General features: G+C 37.6%; 1 protein-coding gene across 1 annotated transcript in view; it reads left to right on the forward strand.

The window, feature by feature from the left end:
- The window catches only part of LOC150102127 (uncharacterized), a 100485-nt gene that overhangs the window by 73512 nt on the left and 4564 nt on the right, over positions 1 to 22409 (forward strand). The window contains exon 5 of the mRNA XM_090399163.1: positions 195 to 339. Within this exon, the coding sequence (XP_090255289.1) occupies positions 195 to 339 (145 nt within the window). The remainder of the gene's footprint in view (positions 1 to 194; positions 340 to 22409) is intronic.

Raw genomic sequence — 22409 nt, forward strand, 5'->3', positions numbered from 1 at the left:
CGACTTATTTTAACATCACCAAATTACCGGACTGGTTATTTCACACGAATTTTAGCACCACCTAGCGGTTAGACTTCTTTTGGCATTATCATAAATGTGGAGAGAGAAAAAATCAATATTTAAGTAAATTCTGTACGCATTATTTGTCATTTATATGATTTTTATTTTTTTATTTTTTTATTTTTTATTTTTAGGAACCAGAAAGAATTCTGGTACCTCTTCGAGGTCACGACTTTACAGGGCTCGGTTTTAACATATGCGGTAATATGAGAGATGGAATTTTTGTGAAGGATGTTTTACACCGCGGACCAGCCAGTGAGTCCGGCAAAATACGAGCAGGTAATCAATTTCATTTTTATTTCTGTTAAAACGCTTACAGTACCGCCATCTACGTTTAGTTTGAATACACAACGTCGCCATGATACTTGTTTATTGCTGTTCCGTTGGCAGTTTTGAAACAAAAAAGTACCATTCAAAAACATCTGTCTCAATTGTGTTTTTTCTAAGCTATAAATTTAGTTTTAATAGAAAAATAAGAAGCATAATTACTCTAGCATGATAATAATAATATATATATATATATATATATATTTTTTTTTTTTTAATCTTGTTTATTTTTACATAAATCATTACATTTTTATTTTGCAGATAAACACTTTGGACAAAAAATAACTCCAAGTTAAAAGAGCGATATTATTACTATCATTATTACGAACACCCCTAAATTCAGATTTTATTGAATTTCATTTGGAAATAACTGCTGATGTGCATAAAGTTGTGCAAACTGCAAATATAGAAAGAATAATCTTCGTTGTTATTTTATTTGCGTCTTTGCATTGCAGTGGAACCGCATCGTTCGATTCAAACCAAGGAGTAATTATTATTTTTTCTTTTATGTGCCTCCGCGACACGGGACAAAAGTACCATGTGGTGAGGAAGGCACATAAAATAAGGATTTTACCTTTATTTTCATGCATTTTGTGTGTTTTATTTATTTATTTTTTTATAATCTCAAAACTCAGCATTTTTTGCAATTATGAAAGACAGTCACAAACATTCACCCCGGTAGAGCGGCGAGATTCGAACCAGCAGCCTGTTGGTAGGAGTGCGCACAAGCTAATCACTCGGCCAACCAGGCGGTATAAAAATAAATAAATAAAATAATTAAAAGATATTAATCATCAGGAGGATTAATTGTTTAAATTTATTTAGCACTGAATAAAGCCGCCAAGGAACCGCATCATCATTAGCGGAATCTCGATACAAAATTAATAACGGAAAAAACTCGCGTACAAAGATTATTTAGTAGTATAATTTTCGCCTGTGTGTCACAGGCATCTTCAGTACATTAAGCTCAAATTAAACAATAAATGGCAATTCCAAAAAGCGCCACCTAAGTAGCTGGTGTAAGATAACTAAAAAGGTCAATAAATTAAAAAAAAAATCAATACAATAAAAAGTTAGGAAAGATTAGCTGATTTGTAAAGTACTGTCTCCCATAAAGGGGACAGACGTAAGCCGTCGGATCTGTTTAAGTTAGGGGAATGAAGTAGAGTTTCACATGTTTCTTTATAAAGGCGTTCCATGAGGAACTGACTTTTGTGAAGAACTCTTGTCTTTCTCCAATGAACTCTGTGTCTAGTGAAGATGGCATGTTCAGAAAGTCCAGACTTTTCAGGTTTAAAGTATTCAATATAAGATTGGTGTTCTTCTAGCCGAATAGAGGCAGATCTTCCCGTTTGTCCGAAATAAGATAATCCACAAGAGCACGGAATCTGGTAGACACCTGGATGATTAAGATGTGGAAGCTTATCCTTAGGAGAAGTGAGAAAGGTGGAGATTTTTCTGAATGGTCGAAAGGCAACAAAAATATTCAGTGGTTTTAATTATTTAATTAAAACCACTGAATATTAAATTTTATTTAATTTTGTATCGATATGTCTACTCACGGTATACCTCTTTTAAAACTTATTAGCAGAATCTGCGCATCCTTCCCTTGCCTGTTCGCATTCGCCATGATCGGAATAAGATTTCCCTGTAAGCGCATATTGAAGTACTTGTTACGTTAAATGACTTCGGAGATTCGTCGTATCGAGCTAAATTTGACATTTCCTGTACAGATGACCGCTTCTAATGATGGTGTTTGTTTTTTCTTCTGCAGACACTTCAAGTGGAATCTCTTTGCAGGAGACGAGTGGTCACCCCACCAGGAACTAATTTCAAACACTGTGATTACGATGTCAGAAATATAGTTTACATGTGGTGGTGATGGGAAAAAGGAAAGAAAGAAAGAAAGAAATATTGTTTAAGTTCAAATGATGCAAAGAAACGAGCAAAGTTAGGGTGGCTCAAAACAGCAGTTGCTCGAAGCATTGCAGGAATGAGGCAACACTGAGGCGAGCAAAACGTGCAGATAAACAGTGCCAGAAGTCCTCCTGCATTATCTGCTTGCATCACTCGAAGACTTGCATTAGACAAACACTGACCTTGTCGTTCTCTTTTCTTGTGCCGTCTGTACCCAATATCCTGTTGCTAGTAAGTTAACGACCAACTTAATGACTGTCATTAAAATTGTTGAGTAAAATGTTGAGCAAGAAACTGCGACATATCAGAAGGGTTGCGGAGTGTGACAGTCATCTTAGCTGCACACGCCACAAGGAAACACTCACAGTTAACTTAGCCTAGTAGCGTCATGGTAAGCGCGTTTTTGTAATCTTCCCTGAGCCGATGTTCTACACAAGGACATCGATGTGGCATCAGTAAATTATAAGCCAGAAATAACATCCTCAGCTTGGAATGTCTTCGTACGTAATAAATTTTTAGCCCTCAAGCTGTGATGTTTTCTAGTTATGCAAACTGAACATCGACAGGTCCTGTTGTTGCTCCGCACTCGGTCACTGTTGCGAGTTTGACTACTTCAAGACAGATGCATAATCCCTGATTTAAATCACACTTATTTAAATTGAATATTAATGCGAATGAGGGATAAAATAAGATATAATTGTACAGATACAAATTATTTCAAGAGTGGTCGGAACTATTTTCCCGATAACATACTCACGATGCAAAAAGTGTTAATCGAATAGCTGAGGGTGGCACAGATCCTGTGGAGATTTTTCACTCGACTGCGATCAAAGCAACCGCATTTTGCAGGTTCCTTGTCTGGGATGATTTTTAAAAAAATTACCACTCTTAAAAAAGTGGAAGAAAAGGCTAAATCGCCTACCACAATCTGACTATTTGTTTGTTTTATGATTTCAAAAGAATAGGGAAGGATCATCTGAATGTAATTACTGAATAAAGATTTTAGACTAAGCAGCTGTGGACTGACGAAAAAAAAAAGTAAATGAATAATAAAATTATTTGCTCGTTTAATAGGTCAAACGGTTGGTTCCAGTTGAGGATTCCGATGCTTCCGGCACATTTGTATTCGAAACGAATTCGTTCTTTCGTGCCCCTTCCCCCGTAAGAAAGTGTGGACTCAGAGAATGAAACCCGTCACTTCTGCTTAGGTAGACACTCCCAAAACTGCGTCCACGTAGCGACAGGCCGTTAGACCTCCTAACCTCGGAATCCTTAAACTCGCCTCCCACCTGCGAGGCTGTACGCAACAAGAAGCGGAAAAAGGCGTTGGTAGAAATTACGGTGGGTGGATGCTGCGATGCGTGAAAGGAGGAGATACTGGTTTATGTAACCTAGTGGATCGCCTGTTTCCACTTCGCAGGTGTACCACGTTCGGCCTTCCAGTAACGTATTTCGTGTCTGGCACTTTACCAATTGCGTTGGCAAACGCATTCTTCGCGTTTCAAAGTGAAAAACCACGCCAGTGATTTCGGCAATTTTTCACACGTGCAAGTTAAACAGGGCCGAGGAAAGGTCCAGTGGGAACAAGGCTAACATTAATGTCAGCAAACTTGCGTTAAAGGAAAAAAAAATTCTCGGAATTCATTTCTAAATTTCTCTGGGGTTTATTAACTCACTTCGTGGCGGGAGGGAGGTGCTGATTCATCTGATATCGCAATGCATAGTGCAAGCCAATTATACCAACAGAATATCAATTAATCGGCTAGCTCGAGCTAAAAAATACATTTTAATGCTGTAATAAAGCATCGTGGAGAAACATAACGAGCTAATCAAAATACCAGTTTTTCAGTTTAAATGTCGGGTTATTAACCTGGGTCACCCATTCTTTGGACAAAGAGCATCGAAAGGTTCGGCGAATCTCAACTGGTTGCTCTTCGTATCTCCCAGACGTTTGAAGGCTTTCGACCCAGTTTGGCGCAAAGGTCTGTTACGAAACTCCTATCATTCCGTCTTCCCTCTGACTTCTGCAACTGAGTAGCCAGCTTTCTGTCTACTCAGTTGCAGAACTAATGCTGGGGGTCTCACAAGGCTCTGTTCTTTTGCCCGTCCCCTCTTCCTTCTGTGTAATCCAGTGGTTCTTAGCCTTTTTTTTTTGCTTGGCGCCCCTTTCAACTATTTGTATGGCCTGGCACCCCTGTTCAATTATACACCACGTTAATGACTCAATAAAATAATTATGATATGTTATTAGACAAACCTAAATTACCATCAACATATTTGAACTGATAGTTAATTAAAAATTAATGACTTTGATGCAAATTAATTTTTACTCAAAAAGATAACTTATTGTATTTAATAAGCCAATTATTAATGGCTACCCTGAGCCTGATGAGATCCCGCTGCTAATCTTTCAATATCAGGTTCAATGTTCGATAGACGGTCTCCTCTTTCACTTATTTGCAATCCATTTCGCTGCTTAGCTAACAATTGCAACACGACGCTGAATCCTCTCTCTACCAAGTATGAAGAAGGGAAAGCAATGAGCAGTAATTGTATTTTCTGCCGAAGCTGAGGATATTTGCGTTGCATGTTTGGCCAGAATCGTTCATACCCACGCTGTTGAAATCGTACTCGAGCTTCAAAATAATTTTGGAAATCAATAAATTCTTCACACAGATTTGGATGAACAGAAGTGGCATCAGAAAGAAATGGATTTATGACCCAATCGGGTATTTTAAGCTCATCAAACTCTTTGAATCTGATCATGAAGTCTTCTTTTAGTGTAAGATGGGTACAATAACAATCCAAATCTATATCTAATATTAAATCATCATTTATTATTTGTAAACTTGGGAACTGCAGAAAATCTCTTCTTGCAATGCTCTGCTTGTAGAATGTTAATTTGTTGATAAAAGCATTTATAATTCCCTTTGCTTTAATAAGATTCATGTTGCTTCCCTGCAGTTTGATGTTAACCTCATTTAATTTGCGGAAAACGTCGGAAAGATATGCGATGTTAACCTTTTCCTTTTTTAGAACATTACACATTTTCTCATCACGCGAATTAAGAAATTCCAAAACAGTATATCGTAGACATAATTAATGCGTCGCAAACAGCTTCCATTTGGGAGCCATCTAACTTCAGTGTGAAGCAAAAGACGCTCAAATTCTTCAACATTTTCTTGGAAAATTTCCTGAAAAATACGGGTATTCAATGACTGGGCTTTTATTTTATTCACATCATCCAACGTATTAGGTAGTCTACGGCTAAGATGTTTTGCAAGTGAGCGCTGTCTATGAAAAATGCAGTGAACTGTAAAGATATTTGGAACTGCTTCTTTTAAATGTGCTACAAATCCATGGTGACGACCAATCATAGCTGGTGCTCCATCAGTTGCACAAGCAATGATATTTGTGAGAGGAATGTTTTAGCATTAATAAAGTCTTTAACTTTAAATATTGTAGAACCGTTTGTGTCAAATTTCAGTTGTTCAGCAAACAGAAACTCTTCAATAATTTCTTCATTAGTATTTATGTAAGGCACGTAGGCCATTCACAAAGCTTCGTTGTCACGTAAAGTTGCCTCATCTAGTGGCTAAGAAACTTCTATGGATTTTAAATCATCACAAAGTATTTTTCAATATCCTTTGCCATTTCGTCAATTCTTATTGATACTGAACTGGAAGGAATTGACGACGTCATATTACTTTTAACTGAGCCAATCATCGTATCTAAAACTTCACTTATTACCGGTAAGATGAGGTTTCGCCAATAGTATGCGACTTTGCACATTTGGCAATTAATTTTTAAAGATTGTAAGACACAAGTCCCTTCGCTTGTTGGTTACTATGTTTTGCAACCAACTTTTTAAGCCAGGGCGATTTTTAAATTTAGTCTTTAATTCGCGAAAGTACTCCACATCCTTTTTTTGCTTTATTTGGATACTTGTTCTTAAATGCTCAATCATTCTTGAAGGCTTCTTTCCTTCATTTGAGAAAGTTTTTTCCCATATTAAGCACGTTGGTAACTGCTCATTATTTGTAGGCGGAATAACTTTACTTTAAATATTCACTTGAATATTGACGACACTTTCTTTTTTCACTCATTGTAATGTGCTATAATTCTACACAATATCAAGGAAGTGCGCCAATCAATACCAAGGGCTAGATGTAAACTGCAAACCAGGTTCGTCAGATATCGTTAGGAAAAGTAGCAGATAAAGCTTATAAAAGTAGTGGATCCTACTAAAAATAGCCCAAATTAATTATTTTTAATGTAGAAAATTCAGACCAAAGAGTATCCCAATTACTTAACTTTCAATGTAAATTCTAAGAAATAAGTAGTGAATAAATTTGAACAATGTTGCCAAGCATACAATATAAATAGATATGCCTATTAAATACGTCATTTTTCTTGCTTTTGTTATAATAGCAGTATTATAATGCATACCGTTCCCCCTCAACATTCACAGCGCTTCTAGTGGGGACGCTACCAGCCAGGTTAAGAACCACTGGTATAAACGGTCTACTCCAGCTGAATGCCAATTCGGTGCAAGTTTTGCTGATGAGGTTTGAAATGTGCTATCATCACATTGCGCCCTCCTTTTCGTTTGACAAACCCTGCAAAACACCAATCAACAACCTTCAGAACTCTACTTCGTTAAATCCGATCTTCAAAACATTCATCAATGGAATTTGGATAACATTATCGACTTCAACGCCAGAAAAACACAACTCTGCATTATTTCACATCAAAAGAACCCTTTCTCCCAACCTTACCCTTCACAATACTCAAATCCCCTATTCAAGAAGGGATTTATCTTCTCGGAATAAATAAACTCTAATCTCTCTCTCTCTCTCTCTCTCTCAGTCTTGGCACAAACATATCACAAGATTTCCTCCTCTGCAACCAGGCAACCGAAGTTGTTTGATTCTTCGACTACGTCATGAAAGCCACTTCATTAAAAGCATCGCCCGGAGAGAGAAGAAAACATCGTTTCTAGAAACGTCATAATAATAATAATAATCGTATGATGATACACGGTCGTGAGTCCCCTTTACGGGGAGGAACGGCACCATCTCAGTTTATCCTGGCTCCGGAACCTGCATGGCTGACGAATCAGGCCTATGGCTGGGTCAGTATTCCCGACTGTAATCCGCGTGTGTTCAGAAGACCGGTTTGCCTTCTTGCGGGATGAAAAACCCCAGGACAAACTGACGGGAAAAACCCTGCTGTCCACGCCCGGCTAACTTAGCTATGGCTGAGGAAGATCCTTAAGCTCCTCACGTCGGCGTCGGGATTAGAACCTAGGACACTCCTTCCTCAGGCATATGGTTGCGAAACGCAAAGTCACTCGGTTAACCGCGGGGATAAAATCATAGAACAAGGCGCTTAGAGAAAAGCTTCCGAATCACTACAGTTATATGGGGTGAGTGGAGCATTACACAGAGAAATGCATAGTCTATATTTAAGCGGTCGGTCAGCAGAGAGAATCGAAGAAAATACAGGAAGATGGTTTCATATAAAATCAGGAGTAAGACAAGGACGCACACTATCTCCGCTCTTATTCGTCATCTGTATGGATCACTTTGCTTTTTGTTTTATTGCAGACGATGTTGTACTCATAAATACATCGAGGGCAAGTGTTTTTACACTGGCTGCATTGCAATAGACTAATTTGCATAACAGCTCCAACAAAATTCGCATGACGACGAAGACAATGAAAATAGGCAGAAGTATAGAAAACTTCAGCTGCATTCTGAACGGGGATCCAATAAAGAGGTAAAATATTTCGTGTATTTAGACACTGTTTTAGTGAAGATGGCAAATTAAATTAAATTTGCAAATGGACAACAGAAGAAGCAAAATCTTAGGGATTCAGTTGAATAATTTTTTATGAAATAAGAGAGACATCATCCAAAACACCAAACTAGCAGTACACAAGACAGTGTTCAAACCAGTTTTAACTTATGAACTAAAAGTAAAACACTTGACCAAAGACTAGAGACCGCAGATATGAGAGTCCTGAGAAAGATTAGGGGATCAACAGATGGCATCAATGGCATCATCATATTAAAAATTAGGATATTACGAAAGAACTTGACATTGTCAGCATCCAGGAATGTGTTAGCAGAGCTAATCTCAGGTGGTATGGTCACTTAAACAGAATGGGCAAAGAAAGATTAGCAAAACAAGTGTTCTCTGCCAGGTTGGCAGGAAAAATACCCAGAGGAAAAGATATGCAGTACACCAAGATTTAGGTGGATTGATACGGTACAAAGTGCCTTAGAAGGACGAAATGTTAGACTCAACAATATTGAAGTGCTTACAAGTAACAGCTCGTTTGAAGGAAAATTGTTGACATTAATAATGATGCAGACTTAATCATCTAGTGTTGTCATGTCTACACTCTTTGCGGGTACATCTCGAAACCGATGATAATGATAAATACTCATATTATCAATTAAAACAATAGTATAAATACTTCCTATTAATTCGTATCATCATCCATTTTTCTTTATTATTATTATCACTTTATTCGCATAATTGATACACAATCAAAACAAGATATCGTTCAAACATCAGTTTCACTGGTGGTACAGAGCAATTCAAATTCCACTGAAGAATCTAAGAATAGTCCGTCAGGTAGAGTCGTAAAATATGGACTGTTCCAAGTAATGCTGTTTTTTTGTTTTTTGTTTTTTTTGTAGGTCATACGGGGGTTACTTCGTTGATGTTTAATTGCTGTCAATAGTTGGAGAACACTCTTTGAAGTTGCACCAAGTGCACCAATAACTATTGGGATGACTTTGGTGTGTTTAAGCCACAGCCGGCCAACTTCGATTGCTAGATTCGAATTTGGTAATTTTTTCCTGTTATTTGTTGTTGATGTTGTTATCACTGGGTACTGCAATATCGATAATCCAAACCTGTCGATGTTCGATAATTGTGATATCAGGTCTATTGTGTTCCAAATGCCAGTCAGTTTGTATTCGGAAGTCCCAGAGAATTTTTGCTGTTTCGTTTTCCAATACAGTCTCTAGTTTATGCTGCCACCAGTTATCAGAAGTAGGAAAGCCATATGTTTTGCATACATGCCAATGCATTATTTTGGCCACTTGATCATGGAGATATTTATAGTCAGTTTAAGCTATTTTGCTGCAGGCACTGATTAGATGTCCTACAGTCCCATCTTTCTGATCGCATAATCTGCGTTTGCTGTTATTATCGATGTTCACAATTTTTGCTTTGATTGCATTAGTTTGTAATGCCTGTTCTTCAGCTGCCAGAATAAATCCTTCTGTTTCTTTCTTAATATATCTATATTGTAGCCATTTCAACGTCTTGGCCTGGTCATTGTTTTCTCACAGTCTAGAAGAAAAAATTAGCCGTGCAAGGGTTTATTTTTCCAGTGCAATATCGATTATTTTGCTTCTTTTTTTTTGTAATCGAATGTATTTCCTAATGCTTTTAGAAGCATTCTTGTGAAATGGCTTGAAGCATTTGCTCAGTGCTATTGTCAATGAATTTTTTTAAAACTAATTTCTTCTTCTTCAACAGTTTTCTCACTTACAGCACACCCCGTCCACCAATTCTTCTTCTTGGTAGATAAAGCCAGTTAACGTCACTACGTGGAAATGCATGATGGGTAGTAATTAATTTTCGAGTTTTGCGGTCGAAATTGTCCAGGTCTTCTTTTTTTCAATCTATACTGCTTGGAAAGAAGTCAACGGACACCCCATGAGCAAGGTGCATCGTGGCATGTAACGAGTCACGTGTTTGTAGCCGGTATGAATTGGTGGAATATGATGCTGTCAACTCAGTGCAACTGTGTCCGGGTGAAACGACCGGTTTTGCCACGGACCTTTCTTTGAGGTATCACGAACATTGAACTTCGATAGGTATCTGAACATTCCGGACAATGCATTGCTTCTTACTCGGTGGAATTTTCACGGCACTGAGACCCTTGTCTCTTTCAGCGAGACTATGCCCCGTGTCATCATAAAGCTGCTGCTGCTGCTGTAACTGCGTGGTTTGTGGACATGAACGTCATCACACTTGACTGGCCTCCACAGATCCCTGATCTCAACCCTATTGTGCGATGAACTGGAGCATTGGGTGAGGCCAAGGGTTGTTTGTCCCACAGCAGTTTAGGACATCGTTACATGCCTACAGGATGAATGGTCCAAAATTCCGATTGATCGCATGGTACGCTTGTGGAAATTATGTGGTCCTTTATTTAGACTCTCATGTCAAAGTTTTGTTTTCTTCAAAATCATAGACAAAGGTATCAAAGAAATGTTGAAGGTCAGAGGTGACAAGGAATCGCCTTGGAAAATTCCACGTTTAATGCTGATATCTCCGAATCGTTCATTATTCACTATTAAAGTTGTTTTCCATGATTTCATAGCAGCAGCCAGAAAGGAACATTATGTTTTTACTAATTCCAAATATTTGTGGTGATTTTAGGATCCAGGAGTGTGGGAGGGAATCGAATGCTTTCTTATAGTCTATCCATGCCATGTTTAAGTTAGTTTTTCACCTGTTTGGAATTCTGAGGATCATTTTATCAATAAGAATTTGGCTTTTTGGTCTTTTGTTCCTCTAGATTTTTCAAAATTGCCTTTTTTGCCCAATCGGAAAAATCTGATTATCTGATAAGTAATTATATGTGGGATTTGCAATGATTACAGTGAACAGCTTAAGCATAGTTGGTAGGCATATTATTGGATGATAGGTACTTGGATCCGTACCCTTCTCCTTATCTTTCATGAAGAGAAAAGTACGCTCAGAAATCATCCAGTCTTCAACTGAGCTTGACTGAAAGGAGAGCGGATACGAATCCGGCCGTGGGCACGAACGTTTTTGATTGACTGTGGAAATACTAGTGGTGATGGTGGGCGGTAGATGGCGTTGGTGTAGTTGGGATTAGTTGTAATTGGTGGAGACAGTTGTAGAGTAGGTGGCCTCCCTCGATGACTCCTTGGACTCCATGGAGGTGTCACGTAATAATAATAATAATAATAATAATAATAATTATTATTATTATTATTATTACTGAGAAAAAATCAAGCTTGATTTCTAAAAAAAAAGATATACAATAGAACAGATAAACTGCATCAGAAGAATCATAGAGGGTTCACGTGATAAAAATCTACCATACATTTTAACTTTTATAGACTTTAAAAATGCCTTGGACTCCATTAATAGAAAGGAAATATTTAAAATACTCGGCTCCTACGGTCTACCCTCGAAATTCATGCAAGCAATCTCAGAGCCTTATAAAGATTACAATGCTACATTAATCTTTAAAACAGAAACATCTGAATCCTTTCCGGTGACAATAGAAATCCTGCACGGCGATGTACTGGCACCTTATTTGTTCTTGGTATGCTTGGACTACATCTTCCGGACCATCAACACAGAAGATCTTGGTTTTACCATTAGAGCATCCACCCACACCATGAAGACAACTGATCTCAGCTTTGCTGATGATGTTGTACCTATTGACAGAGAACCAACAAATGCACAAAAACATCTCAATCTACTAGAGTGACAGGCTAAACTTATTGGTCTGCAGATCAACATCCCAAAGTCCAAAGTATTCTCAATAGGTGAAAACTTTTCAATATCTGGTTCTGGTCTTCCATAACAAACTTTGTCCCATCCGGAAATCATCATTACTCTCATTAAAGACAAAATTAAGACTATATCATGGTACCAGTAGATCCATCTTCTTGTATTATTCTCAAACCTGGACAATAAGCACTTAAAAAAACTACAGATCTAATTAACTCGTTTGGAACTACATGTCTCAGACTGATCCTTGGATGCAACTGGATGGACCACGTCACTAACTGTGCTGTGTTAAATCTGGCTAAGCAAGAACCACTTGTCAATATAGTAAAAAAAAAACTACAACTCAGATGGCTTGGACATCAACTCAGACATCCTGAATTCTTGCCCTTTTTTGGAATCCCTCATCCTGTACAAACCAGAAGATGGCAATTGCATTAGAGGAAGACCATGCAAACAATTTTGGCAATACATATATGAATCCATCAACAGACCGAACTGTAGAACTCCATGCGACATCTACCAGTTAGCTCAAAACTTGGAAGACCATAATTTGCAATATTTAATTATTACTTTTGATGTAAATCTCTTTTCCCTTTTCATATTCTATCAAATATTGTGAATAAAGTGTGAATTATTATTATTATTATTATTATTATTATTATTATTATTATTATTATTATTATTATTATTATGAGTAGTGGAAGCAGTAATATTGTCATGCTTCAGTTATTTTTATTCATGCTTTCAAGTTTTTCCCGTTATTTTGTATTTTTGCAACTCAAGTATTTTCAGGTGTTACTGTGAACTTGGGAAAACAAACCTTTCTGGTTTCATAATGTTCGACGACTAGATTCGAACTTCGACGAGGTTTATTCTTGTGGTCTAGCGTTTTTTTTTTTAATTTCCAAAACTCAGGTTTCAACCTCTTAATTAAGAAAAATTAATAGTAGAACCCGCATTATTTCAAACAACAATGCGAGTTTTAGGATTTATGTCCACCGCTAGATGGCGACAATTGCGTGATGTACTCTCTCCTCCCAGTACCTTGGATAATCGATAGACATGAACTCAACTATTGGTGACGGTTAATGGTGGGGTTAGCTGCCTACCGATTCGATTTCAGCAAGTAAGAGAGAAAATGTGCATCTACTTTGGAGAATGGAAACGTTTATATTTTAAGTGTTTTCTTTCTTCTAATTCTTCCTGTAGCTTCCTCAGTGAGAGGGTGCGGCACCATGTCTTTCCCGTTCTCTCTGTTGGTAGCTTTCCTTTTTGTTTCTGCATAGCCATGTGATCCTGTCCATGATCTAATATCTTCAAGCCATGTCCTTCGTTTTTATCTCCTTTATCCTTTTCCCCATAATTTTTCCTTCACCAACGTTCAGTTCTAGTAGCCGGTTAGAGAAACTTTTTCTAATCCTTTCTTCTACCGGTTCTCGAGTTAGTCGATCTCCGGGTAGTGGGTTTTTTCACCTGCAAACTCGGGTTTTTCGTCCTGTAAACTCAAAACAATGACACAGAACTCACACTATTATTTCAGGCAAAACATATAGTCTTACTTTTATAAATAACGAAACCTGTGGTGAGATCATAATTAAGAGAAACACACGTATTAACCACAATGAAAATTATTTACTTGTAAATATTTCATCCTAAGATACTTAGGATGAAATATTTACAAGTAAATAATTTTACTTGTAAATATTTCATCGGTACAGCAGTTTAAACATCATCGGTACAGCAGTTTAAACAAAAATAGGAATAACATACAGTTAGGGCGCATAATTACAACAGAATCTCATTAAACGTGCGTAACGTATTATAGAAGTAAAAAAAAAAAAAAAAAAACTAATAACAATTTCCCATACTTCAGGAATAGTAAGAACGTCGTTGCGGTTTAAATTTGGTCTGTGTAGTAGGGCTTCAGAACTTTCTTTATATAAGCGTTCATGTTTATATAACGATCTATGTAAAAGTTGAGACTTTTCCCAATGGATCCTATGGCATGGATTTTCAATTCCGTGTTGAGAGAGGCCAGATTTCTGCGGTTTAAAAAGACGAATGTGGTCTTGATGTTCCGAGATGCGTTTCTGAACAGACCTACCTGTCTGACCAAAGTAAGACAATTTGCATGAGCATGGAATCTCATAAACGCCAGGCAACATCAAAGGTGAGAGTTTGTCCTTAGGAGAAGGTAACAAGTGATAAATTTGGTTGATAGGTTTGTAAGTAGTGGCAAAATTGTATTTCTTTATAATTTTAGAAAGACGTTCGGAGATGCCTTTGACGTAATGTATGGAAATCCTATGGACTTCTTGTCTGGGTTGATGTGCTGGAAGGTGACATGATTTTTTGAGTGTTTTAAGATTATATCCATTTAGTATAGCTGTATTTTTGATTATTTCTAGTTCTTGGTTTAGAAAATCTTCAGAGGAGCAGAATTTGTGTGCTCTGGAAAGTAGTGATTTAATGATGCCAAATTTCTGAGATGGATGATGAGCGGAAGAATTGTGAATGTAGCGACCTGAGAATGTAGGCGTGCGAAAGACAGACGTAGCGATGGAACCATCTTATTTTCTTTGAATGTGTAAATCCAAAAAGGAGATACCCTTTGTGGATTCTTTTTCCAGCGTAAAGTTGATGCGATGATGAAGAAGGTTAATTTTATCTAGAAACAGTTGTAATTCATGTTCGGGATGATCCCAGACTGCAAATACGTCGTCGACATATCTTAACCAAATTTTTGGTTTGGGTTCAAAAGTGAATATTTTTTCTTCAAGGTGTTCTAGAAACAAGTTTGCTAGGTTTGGTGATAAAGGAGATCCCATTGCTGTTCCTTCTTCTTGCTTGTAAATTTGACCTTTCCAGGTGAAGTAACCTAGTGCAATAGCAGACTTGAACAATTCAGCTATATCAGGCGGAAATGTTTGAGTTAGTAATTCTATTGTCTCTTTATGGGGAATGTTTGTGAAGAGGGAGACAATGACGAAGCTGATTAACAAGTCAGTTTTTGAAAGTTGAATGTCTTTCATTTTTGTGTGAAACTCTGTAGAATTTTTGATTGAAGAGGCTGAGTGGCCTATGTGAGGACGGAGAAGGTTAGATAAGACTCTTGATAACTTGTAAGTTGGACTGCTAATAGAATCTACGACGGGTCTGAGTGGAACATTAGTTTTGTGTAGCTTAGGTAAGCCATAAATTCTAGGAGGTCTGGCATGGTATGTCTTATGTTTTTTGATTGTTTCTTCATCTAAGGAGGAAGTTTCATTAAGTAGCTTATTTAATTTTCTGAGTTGACATTTTGTAGGATCCTAATCCAGTTTGGCGTAAGTATTACGATCTCGGAGTAATAAATTCATTTTTCGGTCATATGAATTGGTATCAAGAACCACAGTGGTATTCGCTTTGTCAGCTCTGGTAATGATTATGTTTTCATTACGTTTTAAGGATATAATAGATTTCAGTTCTGATGGTGGGTTATTTAAGTCCGAAGGTTTGGTATTGTAGATCACTTTAGCTACCTCAAAACGAAGTTTGTTGGCTTCAGTACTGGAGAGAGAGATGGATGACGTTTCTTTCTATATTATGTATTAAGTCTAAATATGGGAAACATTTTGGTGAAATCGCAAATTTATGGCCTCTTGCTAGGACATTTAATTCGTTTGTTGGTTAGTGGACGGTTAGATAAATTGACTGCCCATTTTTCCGTTGGTAATTTGTTAGTGATCTTTTTTGATCGATTCAGCAGATTAAGGTATTTATTATGCAGAGTGTCTTTGAGTGTCTGAATTCTTTGAGACAGTTATAATTAATTATAGCAATTCTTGATTTAACGTATTTGACAAGTCTGTTTCTAGTTCCGTAATTTTTAAATTGTTTGTTGCTAATTCATACTTAGAAACTCGTAACTGATTGAGTAGTAAGGAATGGCTCGCTTTTTGATAGCTTTTATGGGCACCTTGAGATTTGATGACTTTCTTCAGTTTTTCAAAGGTTGTAATGAGATTATCGCGTCTGCACTTTTTTAAAAAAGAGATTCGAGCTCGTAGCTTACCCTGTTTTTATTGCAGTTTTCCTAGTAAGTTTGTCTTCTGCGCTGTCAGTTCCCCGTGAAGGAATAAAACTTTTTTAAATAACGAAACCTGTGGTGCGTTCATAATTAGAAGGAACACACGTATTAACCACAGTGAAAATTATTTACTTGTAAATATTTCATTCTAAGCATCTTAGAACATCATCAGTACAGTAGTTTAAACAATAATACGAATAACATACAGTTAGGGCGCATGATTACAATGGAATCTCATTAAATGTGCGTAACGTGTTACAGAAGTAAAACAAAACAAAACAAAAAAAAGTTCCTCTGAAAAATCTCTAAACCAAAAATTAGAAATAATCAAAAATACAGCCATTCTAAATGGATATAATCCTAAAACAACCCAAAAAATTATCAATCACTTTCCCACACATCAAGCCAGACAAGAAAAAATCCATAGGATTTCCATACATTACGTCAAAGGCATCTCCGAACGTCTTTCAAAAATTATGAAGAAATACAAATTTGCCACTACTTACAAACCTATCAACCAGATCTATAATAACTTGTTACCTTCTCCTAAGGACAAACTCTCACCTCTGATGTTACCTGGCGTTTATGAGATTCCATGCTCATGCAAATTGTCTTACTTTGGCCAGACAGGTAGGTTTGTTCAGAAACGCATCTCGGAACATCAAGACCACATTCGTCTTTTTAAACCGCAGAAATCTGGTCTCTCCTAACACGGAGTTAAAAATCCAAACCATAGGATCCATTGGGAGAAGTCGAAACTTTTATATAAACTTTTTTTTTATATAGATCTATAATATATCTAGATCTTTATATAAACATGAACGTCCATATAAAGAAAGTGCTGAAGCCCTGCTACACAGACCAAATTTAAACCGCAATGCTATTCCTCAAGTATGGGAAATTGTCATACTAAATTGTGTAAAATGATCATTATTAACTTTCTTTTTCTTTTTTTTTCTTTTTTCTTTTACTTCTGTAACACGTTACGCACGTTTAATGAGATTCTGTTGTAATCATGCGCCCTAACTATATGTTATTCGTATTATTCTTTAAACTACTGTACTGATGATGTCCTAAGACACTTAGGATGAAATATTTACGAGTAAATAATTTTCACTGCGGTTAATACGTGTGTTTCTTTTAATTATATAGTGTTACGATTAGCGACCACTAGGTGGCAGCATTTGTCAGCCGCATTTCTTCACCAGATGCCGCTTATAATTAATGATAATGATAAATTATTATAATTAATGATAGCCTTGGCCAGCTGGTTAGCCGTGGAGATTGAACTGCCTCTCCTCAGTCTCCAAAAGTTAGGACTAAAAAGGCCTCTCGCGAACTCCCTATACGAAATAAATGGCGTTGGGGAATTTCTTTTTATTTAAAACTCCAAATGGCTTTTCTTTTCCATTGCATCGGATTCAAGGCGGATACTTGCTATCTCCAATGATACGCCGGTCTCGTTGTCAAGTGGAAACCTGTCTATTCTTGAACCAATAGGCTGGGTTCAAATTCCCCAAGCACAGCACAACATGTTTACGAATGTCTTTGGTTAGAAAAGAAAGAGGCCGGAAATAGCTATGAAGAGCTCCATGTTTGATCTGTGGAGTGAAGTTTCCGGGTTATTTCCCCCCCCCCCCCCCCAGATATCGACACTACCATACAACAGGCTATCAGCTTTTTTCTGGATGAAATCTACATAAAAAGTAAAAAAAAATCCAACTATACGGGGGATGTGTTTATCTTCGACAGTTCATCTCACAAACTGCCATCGATTTCTTCGGCCATGGAGCAATATTCCATCCCCTCTCTCGTCCGCACTTCGTCTAATATTATAAAGAAAGGAAGTAATCTTCTTGGGGGCCATTTTCAAGATTTCCGTTATTTAAGCCTTTTTGTCTTCAAAGTTGTGTCTTCATCTCTCTCTTTTCCGCTTATGGACACCAAATTGTCTCCTACTTTCGATGGCATTTCTCGAATTCTTTTGAAGGTGCTCCAGAGTTGACTCGTCATTTTTCTCCGATTCCACTGGTATCTGTTATGCCTCGAATTAGTCCAATCCATACTTCTGCCCATTCGAACAACATCGAATCTGCTTACGTTTGTCACGCAACTTTCTTTGAATAGATGAAAAGTTTGGCAGAATCGAACTGGTTGTTCTTGGTATATTTAAGGCGCTTTCATCTGTCTGCTTATTTGTGCAACATTTTGTACAAATCAGCAGACAAATAAAAGAAGACATTGGCAGCAGATCCCGATGACGGAACACTGCACCGTAAGTATCGATTTTTTTATGAATGACTTTACGCGAGAGACGCCCCGTGTGAGACTCCATCACACTGCCAAAATGACTTGAATGCAAGCAAATATCTTTGATCTCCAGAGCAGAAATTTGGCTAATGTAACTCTTGGCCCACATGGTACTAATGTACGATAGGTCCACGACCTACATGGATAGGATTCACATTTTAAAAAAATCTGAAAGAGGAACAAGCTGATTAAGTACCAACCAACGAATTTGTTGGGTGCGTAAGGACTTCAAATATTGAACGCAGGTAAAAAAAAAATTCTTCCTTTACTCTCGCGTTGTCCACCGAGTGAAAAGCTCACACTCACCATTTCCGAAATCCAGTCTGCACTCGTTCTTTCCTAATCACGGCGTTACTTAAGTTCGTAGAAGTGCTCGGGTGTGAACTTTACGTGTGTCGGTCTGCTGACCTTTCCGAAAAGTAAGACACGAACTCCGATGTGGAGGAATTTGTGGTCTTAAGTAAGTGGACGATAACCTTTCTGTCTTTTCTCTCCGCCACACACCCTTCAGCTGCAAACCGTTACAACGCAAAATAAGCGTCTCGCTAACAGCGTGTCACGCACGCCTCAATTTTACGGATGGCCTATTTGTCGCCTTCCCGCTTCGTTTGCAAAGAAAAGGCTTACGACTTGTGCACATATTGGTTACGACAACTTAATAACAAACACCGTAGTTCGCTAATTCCTAACAGAACAGAATGGGGGACTTTTCTGACTACTTTGTAACCAGTCGGCATTCAGGGACGCTAAGTTTGATGAAGCAAGAACGATCCACACTACAGCCGTTTATTAAAACCGTAGAGGGGAAACTGCGACCTTTTCCTTAACCTCGGAAAATATTACAATGACTCCAAATCCGGGAAAAGGTCATGGTAGTGCTAACGTTCCGTTAAGGGGAACTGAGGAAGGAGAATTCATTCTTCCGTTTGTGTTCTGTTCCATATTTTTAATCACTACGCCGAAGCTGATGAGATTCCTCGGAGTAGAATATACGATGCTGCGCAAATTGTTGATTTTTTATTTAAATTAAGGGGATATTAAATCCCACGTTGTTTTAAAACCGAATAAAAAACTCAAAGATCGGAATCAAAGAGTTTCATGCCGAATATAGTAAACTATAAAAATATCGGCGACTACTAGCGTAAGCTAAAACACGTAGTCCAAGTACGTAGTAGAAACTCGGGCAACTCGTTGCAAAGGTGGAGAAAGTTCAGATCGCTATTATTAGTATTTTCCATAACATAAAACACATCTCCGAGGAGATGTATGATGTAATACATTATGGTGGGAGGGCACTACCCAGACTGGTTTCGATCTTTATTGAGATCTCATCAATGAGTAGCTAGACCAAAATAATACTAAGAGTATAGCGAAAAGAACTTATATACTCTGCTATACGAGTTATCAAAAAGGTGCACCCATAAATTATTTAAAATAAAGAGCCAATAGGCTTCATTTCGGTGATGTAAATATTACTTAAATTAAGGGGATATTAAATCCCCTTAATTTAAATGCGACGAGTTGCCCTAGTTTGTACTACGTACTTGGACTACGTGCTTTAGCTTACGCTAGTAGCAGCGGATATTTTTATAGTTTACTATATTCGGCATGAAACTCTGATTCCGATCTTTGAGTTTCTTATTTGGATTTGAAACAATGTGGGATTTAATATCCCCTTAATTTAAATGATGTTTACATCGCCGAAATGAAGCCTATTGGCTCTTTATTTTAAATAGTTAATTTTTTATTCATGTATGAACAGGGAAATCCATACAGAAATATTCATGAACTCGTGGAGATACTCTTTTAAATCAAAATGAGCCAAGTTACTCTGTTTTGTGCCAAATGGTAAATGTCAGATGGTTCACGAACTTGGCCATTAAATATTGTTCTCGTGTATGTTTGTGTTGGCCATTTGGCCTCATCTTCAAAAAGAAGTTTATGAACTGCCAAAACTGATTTCTTAGCCTTTCTCTTCCTCCACGTTCATTAGTTGGTCTGTACAGAGGAAAGCATTGCATGCAAGTAAAGGCAGATGTCTAAGATGGTGTCCCAACCACCTCAGCTGACTTTTCTGGACTGTTTCTGTGCGGGATCCTCTCTGGCTTTCCTCAGAGAATCACAGTACTGTGAATGTGATCACGCCATGTATTAACCTGGTAATGTGCGAAGGCATGTTGTCCCGAGGCTATTGATGATATTAGCAGCTCGTTAAATAGTGATGTTCCACGTCTGAACATTATATTCAAATATGGTTCGACTGCTGGTTTTGTGAGACGAATTTTGATATTTGTGGCGATGAGATTGGATTTGCAGATATTAGACCTTTATGGAATTGAAGAGGTTTGTGCTTTCTTTTCATCATATCAGTTAAAGTATTGATGCGGGAACCAAAATTCTGAAAATCACTTACTGGTAGGAGGCCTCCTCCACATCGCTTTTCAGGAATGTGGAGAACTGACTGTGGATTATGACCTAATGTCCACCCTCACCGTCACGTGGTGCACCCCATTACTAAGTATGTACTAGGTACTTAATAAAGGAGAATGGGCTGGCAATTTGGGACTTAGCCAAATTGTACTCTGTATTGGCCAAGATACAACAAAATTACTCTTGTATGATAATTCTGGAATGGGTTCTGTTATTGCTTTGATTATTTTCAAGGACTTGCCATAATATCTGAGAATTTCATCGATGGAATTGCATTACCAGATGATATATAGATGAAAGTCCATTTCTTCCAGTTTGATGTGACTTCGTTTCATCCAAAATCTGTTCTCCACCTGCATCAAGGTTTGATGACTCTGCTCCTGTGCAAAGTTCATGAAAGTTTCCAGATTTCAAGAGGGTTAATAGATTGGGGACTTTCTTGAAGGCTTTCACCGACAGTTGCCATAACTTCTCTTTGAGAAAAAGGACTGGAGGGTGCAACAAATGAGTTTTCTGTAAATCTTATATTTTTTGCTAATCAGCAAAAAATCCACATAACAAGTGATTGGCCTCGAAATGCTTCACCAGTTACATTAACCTACTAGAAGTTATCCAGCATTTTCGTAGGGATGGGGAGCACCGACCACTTATATTTCCACTTAACATGTTAATTAATAATAAAAAAAATATGCGATACAGTTGAGTAAGAATTCTAGTTTTTAAAGAATAATATAGTCGTATGCTTTTATTTTTATTTTATTTATTACGCTTGCACACCAGATAACGCTATAGACTTGTTTAGCAGTTCTGAGAATGATGGAGACGTGTCAGTGGAAACGTGGAATTAATTTAAATTAAGTTAATTTTTATCTCCACGCTTTGCTTATCCGGCAAGTCATTCCTTTAGGCTCTGTGACTGCAACTTCAACTGACATATTTGTTGGACACTGGTCCCATTGTGATCACGTGACGCTACGTGAAGATCTTGTCTAGCTTGGAAAACGTTGCCACATCATTCCATCCCACTGATCGGAGTCTTTTTGACTTTACTTTTTTTTTTGTGTTTACTGTTATGAAGCACATCTGGAACAAAAGGTTATTTGAGGGATTGACTTGTGCGGTTGACCAAGTCGGTGCTTTGCAGTTACTCAGCAATACTGCCCCTCCCTCTCTCTCTCTCTTTCTGCAGATGAAATTTTCAATCACCAGACTCGGTGAAAAACCACCAAAATGGCTCGCATATACCAAATGAGCGTTGCAGTTCTTAATCCTCAACTTCTTCCCAGCAAAAACAGCATTTCCACCTGGCTGTGTATAAAAGAACAACAATCTGCTCCTCTTCATAAAAATCGAAACAAGATAATTAGATTTGCAATTATTTCTGACTCGTTTACTGTGCGCCATCTTTAATATATTGCTAATACCGTGTAAAAGAATTAGTGGTTCTCAAATTTTCCGATTACGCAAAGAAAGAAAGCAATACTTCACAAATGATTTGAATACGGAGGTAGTGTGGTTTTCTCCAGGAAAATCGGATTTTTCGTCCCTCATACTGGCAAATTGACTATGAGAACATACGCAATTTACAGACATGAATACTATAGTTGTTGTTGTTGGTGGTGGTGGTGGCGGTAAATGGCATTGTGGGCTTATTACTCTCGTTGTGTAGTTGGCAAATTAAGTAAGAGAAACAGTAAGAGATATGTGTAGTGCAGTA

This window comes from Typopeltis vanoorti, chromosome 10, assembly GCF_054136105.1.
Source record: "Typopeltis vanoorti isolate ZY-2024b chromosome 10, IOZ_Tvanoo_1.0, whole genome shotgun sequence".
Lineage (NCBI taxonomy): Eukaryota > Metazoa > Arthropoda > Arachnida > Uropygi > Thelyphonidae > Typopeltis > Typopeltis vanoorti.